This window comes from Nycticebus coucang, chromosome 11, assembly GCF_027406575.1.
Source record: "Nycticebus coucang isolate mNycCou1 chromosome 11, mNycCou1.pri, whole genome shotgun sequence".
In the NCBI taxonomy this organism is placed as follows: domain Eukaryota; kingdom Metazoa; phylum Chordata; class Mammalia; order Primates; family Lorisidae; genus Nycticebus; species Nycticebus coucang.
This window is the reverse complement of record NC_069790.1, coordinates 48,550,104-48,563,085: the sequence shown is the minus strand read 5'-3', so window position 1 is coordinate 48,563,085 and position 12,982 is coordinate 48,550,104. Positions and strand designations below refer to the sequence as shown.

General features: G+C 36.3%; 1 protein-coding gene across 1 annotated transcript in view; it reads right to left on the bottom strand.

The window, feature by feature from the left end:
- Positions 1 to 12,982, bottom strand: part of THSD7A (thrombospondin type 1 domain containing 7A) — a 466,447-nt gene that overhangs the window by 25,925 nt on the left and 427,540 nt on the right. Inside the window, exons 15-19 of the mRNA XM_053609606.1 lie at positions 11,932 to 11,937; positions 10,242 to 10,375; positions 5,808 to 5,961; positions 3,283 to 3,427; positions 1,806 to 1,921 (exon numbers count right to left, since the gene is read on the bottom strand). Of these exons, the coding sequence (XP_053465581.1) occupies positions 1,806 to 1,921; positions 3,283 to 3,427; positions 5,808 to 5,961; positions 10,242 to 10,375; positions 11,932 to 11,937 (555 nt within the window). The remainder of the gene's footprint in view (positions 1 to 1,805; positions 1,922 to 3,282; positions 3,428 to 5,807; positions 5,962 to 10,241; positions 10,376 to 11,931; positions 11,938 to 12,982) is intronic.

Here is a 12,982-nt window from a genome sequence, read left to right as displayed (position 1 = left end):
TTTTCTGAGACAGAGTCTCACTATCTTGCCCTTGGTGGAGTGCTGTGGCGTCACAGCTCACAGCAACCTCAAACTCTTGGGCTCAAGCGATTCTCTTGCCTCAGCCTCCCAAGTAGCTGGGACTATAGGCGCCCACCACAACGCCCAGCTATTTTTTTGGTTGTAGTTGTCATTGTTGTTTAGCAAGCCTGGGCCGGCTTTGAACCCGCCAGCCTTCATGTACGTGGCCCGTGTCCTAACCACTGAGATATGGGCACTGAGTCAAATTTTAACTCCTTTAAGATAGAATTTGCCAGAATGTTAAAATTTATATCCCTAATTGTAACTGCAGTATTCAAATACGATAATATTTGCACATAAGGGTAAACTTATCTAGGTTCACAGATAATTAAAATTAGTTATTTCCAAGGTTTTTATGCAAATTTTACTTAAGCCTTGTCCTTTAGTACATAAAATAATTTAAAATTGGTCATGTATGGTTTTGGTTCCACCTTCAATAAGCTCTCAGAGCTATTTACTTTACATTTTAGTCTGACGCTGGGGGGCACTGATGTGAGCATTTTCCAAAAAGGAGGACATATTAATCAACTAGAAATAGATCACGGAAAGCTCGCTAGCCGGAATATGATTATAATAACTGTCAGTAATAATAATGTTATTTTTAGAATGGTTAGTTATATCACTTCAATGTCATCAGTTACAAAACCAAAATGATTGAAGTGTGACATTTTCAATTATTTAAATCTGAGGTATAAATAGACTAAGTTATAAGATTATGGAAGAAGGCATTTTTTAACTACACAACTTGTGTTTAAAACATGTATTCATGGCACGTGTGGGAGTTCTGCGCCCATGGACAGAGATATAAGAAAGGTAAGTGAGGTCCACAGGATAAAGATATCAAAGGAATTAAAATAATTCCATCTAGAGTTTTCCCTTAGGAGTTAGAACAATTTACTGTGGGCTTCTAATAATTCGCAGGATGTGTGAACAGAACTGGTGGGGACCAGGTTGACTGAGCTCTAATGACAGGAGAAGCTCCGTCTGGTCATTCCAGACCTGGCTGGAATTTGACCCTCAGAGGCACAGGGAGTTAAAACAGGATGTGAGTACCTTTTTGGTATGGAAATTGGACAAAATTATTGTAACGTGAAATGTAGTTTTATGAAAACCAAGAAGGCCAACAACTATGTTGTTTCCTCACATTTCACAAGCTTACGTTTAGTTACGATGATTTTACTTTCGTCAATTAGAGAATTACATAATTCTGAACCTAAAAGATAAATAATGGCAGACTTCTTTCCTTTCTTTGAATTTTAAGCTCTCTCTTAATGAGACCTGAATACTTAAGACTCTCAGAGCTGGGTACAATATCCTAATATCAAAAGCTGCTACTAAACCACATGTGATCAATGTTTAGCAACAAAAAATAAATGATGGATCTTGGCAGGTGTCCCAGGCAGTACACAAAATTCATATCAAATTACAAAAGATGAGTAGTAGTCTGATTAAGATTTCTTGCCTTTATTCACCTCGATTATTTATTGTTCCCCAAGCATTTGTTTCAGAATAGGCTATTTAGCATACCTTTGGGCTCCAAGCCCACTAAATACAGGAAATTATATAGAGAAATTGGTAGTACTGGACACTGTTTCTTTCCAAGAGGGTATTTAACAGCCTGTGAATGGTGTGGAAAAACATCTGCTGGCAATAAACTACACAGAGCACAGGTCCCTTGGCTCAGCATGACTTGAAATTATCAGGGAAGAATTTACTCACCAAGATCTAACACAGACTCCACTCACCTCTTCACAATATTTCAGGTCAACCGACTTGCCATCACTTCGAACACAATCCAACATCCTTGTTTTAACGCCGTTTCCACAAACTGCCTTCTCACTCAGCTGACATGTACTCCAGTCTGAAAGGAAGAAAGCACATGAGAACAGAGGGTATGTATGAAACAGATTATAAATGAAACTTGGATGACCTGAATCCCGTACTTAATTCACCGCTGCTTCCTAAGCCCCACAATCAATCATCCCACATGCAGAGCATATGGGTCTCAGCTTTGAACATATCAGGAGTCACATGGAATTGCTGAGGTTGCACATAGCTATAGGAATTATTCTTGGAGGCAGATGTCGACTTGACAACCTTGACAGCTAGTCATTTGGAGATATTGTAAAAATGGCTTTCGCCTACAGATCAGTGTCACTTCAAAAAGCTTTTTTCCTAATAAAAGTAGAATTTGAAATCTTAGCATTATTTTTTTGTTAGCAGAATAATCATAATTTCAGCAGATGGTACTTCAACTGTGTAGTATATTCAAATAAAACACCATGTATTTCACTTACTGTCCAAATTCAGAATGCACTAAAATGTACACTTATTTATTTTAAAAATCACTTTGGCTCTATTTATTTAATTCTCTCATGTCTTTTGCAAAATAATTTCCTCCATCTTTTTCTATAGGGTAACACAGCATGTCCCAGAGAACCTTGATTTCTTTTTTGTCATCAAAACAAATTGAAAAGAAAAACCAAAAGAAACAATAAGCCAGTATGACTATTATGCGCCATTGTACAATTTCTTGCATTTGTTTTTCAGTGTGAAAAATTCCAAAGTTTTGGTGTTGTCCCAAATCATATGAACCAAAAATATTTTCTGTCCTAGAGTATTTGCCCTGATGAGAATAAATAATGTTTTTTTTGGGGGGTGGGGGGGAGGGATGAAATTTATAACAAGCCTGATTTTTTGAAAATACTTCTCTATTTTTCTTTACCTCCACCTTTTGTAGCACTGACTCATAATCTTTGGCAAGTTTAAGATTCCTGGCATTTTTCTATAAAACTGATCATGTTTATAAACTGCCAATATACAACCCAAGAATTGTTGCCATGGTATGTTAGATCAATTAAATATATTCTGAAAAAGGAAGCATCTTTCACTAAATCTGATAACTGAGGTAAAAATATTTCTTTTATTTATACTTTCCTGATAAATAAGGAGGATGTGTTAAAAAACAGGATCACTTAAAATATTTACAACCTACTTTAAGGGATAATGTCTATGTGATATTTTCATTCTTTATAGTTGGAAATTTACTTAAAAATAGAACAGATAAATATTTATTTCATTTAATAAATAATGATTTCCAGGAGAGTAAGCTTCATGTCCGAAAGGCCCATAGAAGGTGACGTCCTATCCTGATGACAATGCTTCAGCGCTGATCGACAGGGATCCGGCCTTTACTCTGTGATCAGGTGACTACTCACATACCTGTTACATTATAATCATAGTGGTAGCAATTCTTGTTCAGGTTACAGGGCTCCTTCTCTACAGCATCAGGGCAAGATCTTCCTTCATCTGCAGGTTGTCTGATGGGGTCAGCTGACCTTTGCCGGAAACTGCTTTGATTACAAGGCTTAAAAAGAACAACACAGCTTCTCAGAGAGGTGAATACTCAGCCACACAATAGCTGGGGTATTAGGGAGGGCACTGGAGTGGAAGTTAGAACATTTGGGTCACTGGCTAATTTGGACAAGGCAATTAACCTTATTGCATCTCAGTTTTTCTGGGTATAAAATGAAGGTGCTGGATGAGATTCTGATGTCCCATCCATCAATAAGATGCTTAAAATGCTATGTGTCAGATACTAATATGCATATCACCTCACAGCTACACAAACACATGCAGATGTGGTCATTCTTTATTATGGAATGCTAGTTATATATATATTATATATATAATTTCTACATAATGTGTATACATATGTATATGTATGCATGTGTGTGTAATATAGTCTTTTGTACCTGAACAAACTGTTTTAAACATGATTTTAAATAAATATCTATGTGTTAGTGACTTTTTTCCTAATGCACACATGCACACAAACATAATTTAGTATCTGAGAAGACTGGCTTGCCACTCTCTTCCAGAGAGTGCTGTGTACAGTCTTCTAAAAACTCTGGTTTCTGAGAACATGAAGCTGGTAGGGACAAGCCACCTTGGACTTTTTCAGGCCTAAAATGATTGATTCCTCCTCCTCTGCTCCACTGCCCTTCGCTCATACCATTGGATTAACACTGACGGCCCTGACCACCGTGTGAACGCTGTAAAGGCTCCTCTCTATGGTGTGAACACACTGATAGAACACTTGGGTTTTCATGTCTGTATGTTCTTCACATTGAATACAGTTCCTGGTGGGCAGAAAATGTTTTATCTGTGTTTGTTTAATGAAGGCTTGAGTGAGGAAAAAGAGTGAATTAAAGGTGAAATATAAAGCTCAAGAAGCACAGTTATTCAATTAGTTTAATATTATTTGCATACAAATATTGATAAGTTCTCAGAGGTTCAGAATGTACTTTATTAGCTCTTTAGGTACATGGTAGAGCCTCAATTGTTCTTCTAAAATAATTACCTTCAGTCATTCAAAATAGAAACCAAATGGACAAAGTTCTAGGGAAGTGGTTCCTATTATTGGAACCCCTATTAATAAGGTTAAGTGGCCAAGGTTTATTATTCCCTCCTTTATAAAAATGGAATCCCTTTGCAACACAATCAGAGATAAAAAGAATCTCACAATTATAAAAATAGTTAGACATTGGGCAGTGCCTGTAGCTCAGGGAGTAGAGCGCCAGCCCCATATACTGGGGGTTGCGGGGTCAAGTCCGGCCCCAGCCAAAACTGCAATGAAAAAGAAAAATAGACATTGTAGAATATTGTCCAACTATTTGTGGTAACTTCAAGTCTGAGGCTATGAAATTAGAATGAAAAACCAATCTCATACTCTTTGAAATAGTGGATTCCTTATTGCAATTAAACCTGTATTAAAGTCAACTGCCAGCTCTATTTTTCTCCTGTTATATCAAGTGGCTGCCAATCACCATTTTTAATAATAACATGGAGAAGGAAAATCAATTTCTCCTTGAAAAATATATACCATAGATTCTTCATTGAAATTGTTTTATATTTCAACTAATAATCCACATTAGATACATGTTTTTTTCCCATGCTTTCAATGCTGTTTTTGAAATGTACATCTTTACAAAAGTGCCCAAGGGTAAGCCAGATATCCTAGGTAAGAAGCCAGATGTGTTTCAAATGACTCTCTTCCCAGGTGCCATGGAAAAGCCCCTACTGGTTGTTGTTATCTAGAAGCTTTGTGTGACTTGAAATGCTCAGCTGGCTTTCCAGGCCCAGAGGGGCCCAGAGTCCTGTGCAAAAAGGAATTCACTGACATGCAGCTTTCTTCTTTCTCCTCAGTCTCTTATGCAGGATGTTTTGCTTTTCAGTGGCAATCCCCCAGCTGCAGTACCCTCACCATGTGAACGATCATTCCCACCATTTCAATAAAATGCATCGGGCAAATAGCAAGGGATGATAATAACCTGACACCATTAAAGTACCTTTTCTAGCACTCACTCATTTTCTCTTTTACCTGGAGGGAATCATTATCACTGCAGTTTTTTTTAACATGCTGTGTATTTATAAGGCGAAATGAAGGCTTTTTGTGCTGGGTTAGGAGGATGGGTTGAGAAGAAGCATAAAGCTCACAAGCTCACTGTTTCCATGTGAGTGGAAACACTGCTGACTTTAAATGACACAGAGGATGAAGAGACCAAGGAAACACACCAAGCTTGGGTAAATACGGCACACAAATGTATTTTATACATTGACGTTATTATATTAATAATACCTTCAGTGGTAATAAATTAAGTAAACTCTTTTGCCTTTGCTTTGTTGATAGAATAAAAAAGAAATTAAATAAGTTCTATATTAATAAAATGGTACAATCATCTCACCAAAACACATTGGTTCCATGGACCCCATTCAGATATCACGCAGTCTTCAGGGCATGGTAATTTGCACTCTCTGGAGCCCAGGGGCATCTCTTCAGGGTCACAGAGGTAATCCTCTACGTGTTCCGAAGGGCCATCTGCTGTATTCTGCATGCACCTACAAGAGACCGTACATACATTTTAGAAGCAAAAAACCCAGGATGATCAGAATAATGGCCAATCCGTAGGATAGGTGGTTCTCCTTAAGACATCATCATGGTGATGGGGGGAAGGTAGCTTTGTATCTAATGAATAAAATTCTCCAAAAATGAAGACTTAAAAGGATCACTGCCTCCCTCAGTATTTGTAGTGCTTCTGCATGATTTAAGGATATATGATTGGATGCACAATCATAATCTCTGAGTATAAAACATAATCTTTGTGTATATGTTTATACTCCACATGTCAGGTGATCTTTCTCTGAAAGGAAAAGGTCATTTATACTCATATGAGGCAGAAACTAATGAAGAGTGGTCCAAAGTGATTGATATAACACATATAATTCATTTTTTCTTCTCAAGAAAGTGGTGGATTCTATGGAAAGATAGAGTTGAGTCACATATGGTGAAAGACCAGGCACACTGAAATCTCCAAGTGAGAGGTTTCACTGAGGATTTTCAAAGACAACTAGAGGTATTTATTAATTTGTTCTGTCATTTAGAAAGTAATGTCAGCTACTTAAAAGAAACCCCAAAAGGAAAAGACAATTACATCTGTGATAGCACAAATTCTCTAAATGTGCTTATTTGGGTCTTCCTATTTCTTGACCTTTTTAACAATTGTTAGTTTTCTTTTTAGTAGAATAAATTCCAACTTTATATTGATAATGCATTTTTTCTGTTGCATGCCATCATGAAGGGTTCTTTATTTCTTAGTCTGATTAGTGTGGTTAGTATCAGACTTTATTTTCTCATATGTAATAATCTCTCTTGGCACTCCAGTATGACAGTAGAAGAGAAAAACTTTATCCCTCATCTATAAATGGAGAAGGTCAGCCAACTTGATGGGTTTGGGAGACAAAAAAGAAGGCTTGAACTCTCACACCTCTCAAACCTACTCCAATGTTTAAAATGTCAATCAAACTACATTACCAATTATACCTGAAATCTCAGCTTTTCTCAGGGATTTACAATCAGTAGAGATGTTCACAAATCTCCTCTGCAAGATCATCTTTCTATACAGTGCTGCTGAATTTAAGAGAAATGTCCTTGCCCTGTTTGCACATTCTATGACCGGAAGATTGTGCTGTTGGTCATGTCTTACTTGGGTGCACAGCCTAAAAAATATCTGTATAAATACATACCTCTGCATTTTTTAATATACTGGATAAATACATAAAAAAATCCCCCAAATGTGAAGAGGTAGATATTTATGTAATTTCATTGTTGAAAGAGAAAGTCAAATTATGAATCTCTTTGGGAGAATTTTAGTTTCCCAGGAAAAAGTTCTACTTCCAATAGCATTTAAAAAATGTTCTGTTGATAGCAGCTTAGAGAGGACATGGGGCAGACAAGCATTTCAATGCTCAAAAGTTTCTGCTGCTATGAAAAGATTACATTCATGATAGGTACTGATACAACAGATAAGGATAAACTTGTAAGATTTCCTATTGATGCAAAGCTAAGAATAGATGTCCAATCCTGTATTAAGTAGTTACGAACATAAATCTTCATTTTCAATAGATTTTCTCCTTCATTTTGTATTATCTAGGTACCATATTCATTTTAAGAAAATCAGAAGAAATAATAGAAATTCACATAATTCTATCACTCAGAGATAATCACTCTCCTTAATAGACTATATTTATTTGTTTAAAAAAATTTAACAGACTATTAATTTAAACATACACTTTTATTTTGTAAAATAGGAGTAAATTTTATCTATTATTTATACCATTAAAAAACAATACTATAGATAGTATGAACATCTTGTGTCATTAACTACTTTTTCAAGAAAAAAAATAGTTGCTTTATTTTCTATTTTTGAATTCCACTGCTTGAATGTACCACAATTGCTGAAAAATCCTTACTGTCTGCATTTAGACTATTTATAGGTTTTATTTATTTTATTTGGTATCGACAATTTTAAACATCACCCTACATACAGAATAAATATTTGGATCAAGTTCTGAGCCCAAAGGAAGCCTTTCTCTTTTCTAAGGAGCAAGAATTATGCTCTGGGAAAACTGAATTGTGTTCAAAATACATAGTGTAGAAGGAAGTCGGAAGTAAAAGGCAGAGCAGAGGCCCACCACAGGTGCTGTTGTAAGAAGCTTCATTGATCGTCTGCAGAAAATTAAAAGACAACAACAGTGACTGAATCTGTCTGTGTTTTGTTATTACCAGGTACTGATAATTCTAAAAGATGTCAATGAAGAAAAAAAATCCCTGCTTACCAGCAAACCACTTCTACCAGCTTGGTAAGTCCAACTCTCTTAAAAGAGAAAGAATGTGATTGAATATGCTTAAACCTGCTTTTTTTTATAGACTTATCTATCTTGAAATGTCACCCAATGCTTGCATCGAAACAGGACATTTTGACCTCAATTAGCAAAGGATTTGGTTAGGGAGGTGTACTACTCAATCAGCAACAAACAGGAACATTATTACCTGACCAGAGATCATGATCAATACTGACTTCCTCGTTTCTCTATTTGCATTAAAGAGGTTTACTGAAAAAGTAAATTGGCCTGAAAAGTTATTTTGTTTAGCATACGTTTGGAAATGTTGAGAATATTTACAAAGCAAAAAGAGACAACGTACACAGATAATTGAAGGGAAAGCTGAAAACAAAACCACAATCCAGTTCTTTCATTATAATTTCTATTTTTCATATAAAAACAACTAACCTGATCAAATTATTAATATATAAAAATATTTTAAATTTTTTATGAAAAAATTTAATTTGGAAGGAGAATAGTGGAAAACAGAATCTCCCTTTCTTCTTTTTCTCTCTCTATTCATCACCTCCCACCACCACCCTATCTCACGTCAGGAAAAAATAATTTGAGAGTTCAGATGGGCTACTGGAATAAGAAATAGAAAGCTTTTTATTGTAAGTTAAGTTATACATAGGTTTATATGTAAAGGTTTATGATATAAATTCTCATTTGTTCTAATGTCCTATTGAAAAAAATTAATGAATATCTTAAACCAGGGGTCCTCAAACTGCGGCCTGCGGGCCACATAAGGTGGTGTGATTGTATTTGTTCCCGTTTGTTTTTTTACTTCAAAATAAGATATGTGCAGTGTGCATAGGAATTTGTTCATAGTGTTTTTTTATTTTTTTAAACTATAGTCCAGCCCTCCAATGGTCTGAGGGTCAGTGAATTGGCCACCTGTTTAAAAAGTTTGAGGATGCCTGTCTTAAACCTTAAGTTCACAAAGATTAGGTGATGGGTGAGTATGAACTTCATAACAAGTTCTGTTTTTGTTTGTCAAACAATTTTTATAAACTTAGGGTATATGTGTACAAGTGCAGTTTTGCCACATGGACATATTCTGTCGTGGTGAAATCCGGGTTTTTCGTTTTAACCATTGTTCAGATTGTGCATATTGTACCCATCAGGCAATTTCTCATCTCTCAGCCCCCTCGTACTCTCCCACCTTTCCAAGTCTCCAGTGTTGACTGCTCGACATTAGAGGAATTAGGGAATTCCCTAGGCCTAATTCCCTAATGCCTAGGGAATTCCCATGAATATGACAATTTCTCTGTTTAGAGTAACTTACAGAGTTACCCACAAGGAGGGGTACATGGGACATCCAACCCTGTTCGTCCATTGGATTTTTCTGCAATTATGAAAATACAATCTCTGCTGTCCAACAGAGAGTTGCTAGCCTCATGTCACTATTGAGCACTTGAAATATGCCTGGGATGCCTGAGGAGATGCATTTTTAGTTCTACATAACTGTAATTAGTTTAAATTTAAATCGGTATGGTTGGAATCAGATGTGGCTAGTGGCCGCCCTACTGGGCAGCTAAAAAAGAACGAGTAAGAAGCAAGAGGCTGTCAAGGGTTCCAATGAAGATGTCTCTGGCTGAGCCAGTTCGATAAAAAGGAGCAAGAATTTAAAGCAGATTATTTTTAAAAATCCACTTAGAAATATATTTGGCTTTTAAGAAAAAAAGGAATTGGGATTGTAAATCTGCATTCATCCAGATTCAGCATGATGTTCCTTCTCTTCAAGAGTATCCTGAAGTGAAGCTTCCTAAATTAGAAGTATTATAAACTGCTGCTTGAAGCACATCCTCTTAGAGTTTTCCATGAACACATTCTCTAAAAACAAAGCTAAAGATACATTTAACCAGGAGGCTGGGGAGGAGAGCTCATGACGGCACATGTGGAAGTGGAAGATGGTTGTGGGTCTTGCTCCTCTGTGCAATTAGGTTTGGCCTTACCTCACTTTCCGGGTTTGCACGCCCTCACCACAGTTGTCCCGCATATTCACAAAGGTCACCTTGCAGACACTCCAGGGCTCTGTGACCCAAATGTATTGGCTGCAGTCACTGTGGCATGGGACAACCTCATACACCTGAAACACACACACATGCATGGGTCTCAGTGATCAGGCAATCCTAGGGGAGTGCTGGGGAAGACTCTTACACCACAACAATCATTGCTTCACTGGTAAGCTACTTCCACACCCCATTCATTATTCTAAAGCAGCAGTAGAGAGAACTCTCTTGAGGCGAGCCCTGTGGTAGCCTGTGGCTCTTGCCAGCGTGTTGCAGGGGAAGATCTGATCCACTGGACTGCAACAGATGGGTTACTCATTTTCCTGTGCTGACCCTTACCACACTGTATTACGATTTCCTAGACCACCGATTTTGCTCACAGTTTTGTCTTTCTTCAATACTAAGCTCAGAGTACTCACATGCTGGGCACTTATTATGAATTTGTTGAGTTCAAGCAGGTGAGTGGATGAATTAGATGGGTATATAAATATAGCTGTTTTTCATGTAAATGTAATTTGGCCTGTTTTCCAGATAAATATGTGTGATGATAAAAATTTACTTTTCTTGTGTTTTGTGTCTAAATTAAATTGAAAGATAAATAATTCTTTAAAATGTCATCTTAAAATTAATCCTCATTTGAGATTGAAGGCAAGGTCTGAAATGGGTCTCCCTGCATAACTACAGCCCCAAGCCATGAAGGCTGCATGAAGGAAAGCAAATTGTCTGTGCTCTGGTGTCCACAAATCCCACGTTTTGGAAGTATGCTTGAGTTTCAGGATTTTTTAGAGCAATGAACCAATTGTGCTCTTTTCTCAATGAGAAGAAGGACTAAATAAAGGAAATAAATGGCCCACAATCCACGGCAACAAAGCATGCTCAAACATGAAGGCAAAATATTTTAAGATATTTTCATAATCTGGTATTTTACACACACAAACTATAATCTGTAACTGTTTTATGTAAATAATTACTGAATATGTAGATTTCAATAGCCCATTGGACCCATTCATTTGTGTCAATTTTAGTGGGCTAAGATCCCAAGTAAAATGAATACAACGAACCTATCCAAATGGAAATAAAAAATATGCAATGTTGGCATCAGGTTCTACAATGATCCCCATGAGTGACCACACTCACATTTGGGTGCTATGTTAAAATGGAACTAAATAGCACAGGGGAAAACATTACCCTGCAATTTGTAGGGAAGGGGAAATGCTGTTTTCTCTAATGCCCTCATGGCTTTCATTTTAATCTCCTAAATTGAAGTGAATACAGATCAGTTCAGAGCAATCTCCACCCGCCCATTTTCAACCCACCTGAACTATTTCCCTCTCCCTCTGAAAAGCCTGAGAGTTTTAATAAGGGGTGTCATTGCCTTGTCAAGGTTAGTCTAGTGAAGCTTGTTTACCCCACTCCATCACCTCAGGCCCTGGTATTAAAAATAATGAAATGCAGGTAACTGTGCTAGCAAATAAAAAGGGAATAGCTACAGAAAAAAAAATTTAATGGAAAAATGTGGTATTTTCTTCCTATAAAACATAAAATAGCAGGAAAAGCAAAGCACTCTCAGAATCATAAATTTTTTTTAAGAAAAAGCATTCTATTAAAAACCATGAGATTTAAAGGTTCTTACCTGTGCCTGGGGTCGTGTTCAGCAGGAGTGAAGAAAAGAGAGAAAAACAAAGATAAATAAAAATATCAGTATATTATGAGAAGAACTTGTGGGGTACATTTCAAATATTGTTATCCATAGATAGAAGCCTACTTTTTTGAATAAAGGATTAGAACATTTTAAGGAAGATACACAAATGAGTATTACAAACAGCAATTGCAAATTATATGATTGAAAATAACTTGTGATCCAACTTGTGAACAGATTAGTATCTCTCTGGCGATCCATTTATAGATGGATATACCCACTGATTTATCTCAATCAATACATCTATCTGTTTGTAGGAAATGAGGATTTGAGGATTTGCTTTGTCAACTGAAAAATAGACCTTTGGAGACCATTTTCAAGCCAATGGGCCACCAATTATTTTATTGAAGAACGTATACCTGCAGTAAAAATCTATGTGATTTACAATTTTTAAGAACAACACAAAATTTTACATATTCTTTACCGTTCTTAGACATTTTACTAATACATACATCCCTAGTAGTTTCTATTTTTTGTGGAACATTTATTCTCAATGTCATATATTCAATAGTTGACTATCTTTTGTTTTAGCTTCAATTTTTTAATTATTAATGTCTTGATAAACCTATAGTAGTCTGATAAAAAGTACACAAATGCCCCTCTCAAATTCAGTACCAGATTATATCAAAATTGGGAAGTGACACAGAGAAATTGTTTGCCCTAAAGACTTGTCACAACAAAGACAGTTTAACACAGATCTTGAACCTTTAGAAAGTAACCACTAAAGAAAATGCTGAGGCAAACAGCCTACTTTAATTGCAGATCTGACTTGGTGTACACATATATGTAGTACACTAAAGTTAAATGGGGATGAGCATGTGTGGAATTTCTCTGTATTAGGACTATGGACCATAACTTATTTGTTAAAATTAAATTTTCTACTGGAAATTCAAGGTTTCAAACTTTGTAGATAAATATTATTTTGTATCATACACATTTTATTCCAGTTATTCTGTCTTACAATTACATAATTAGAAGCATGGAA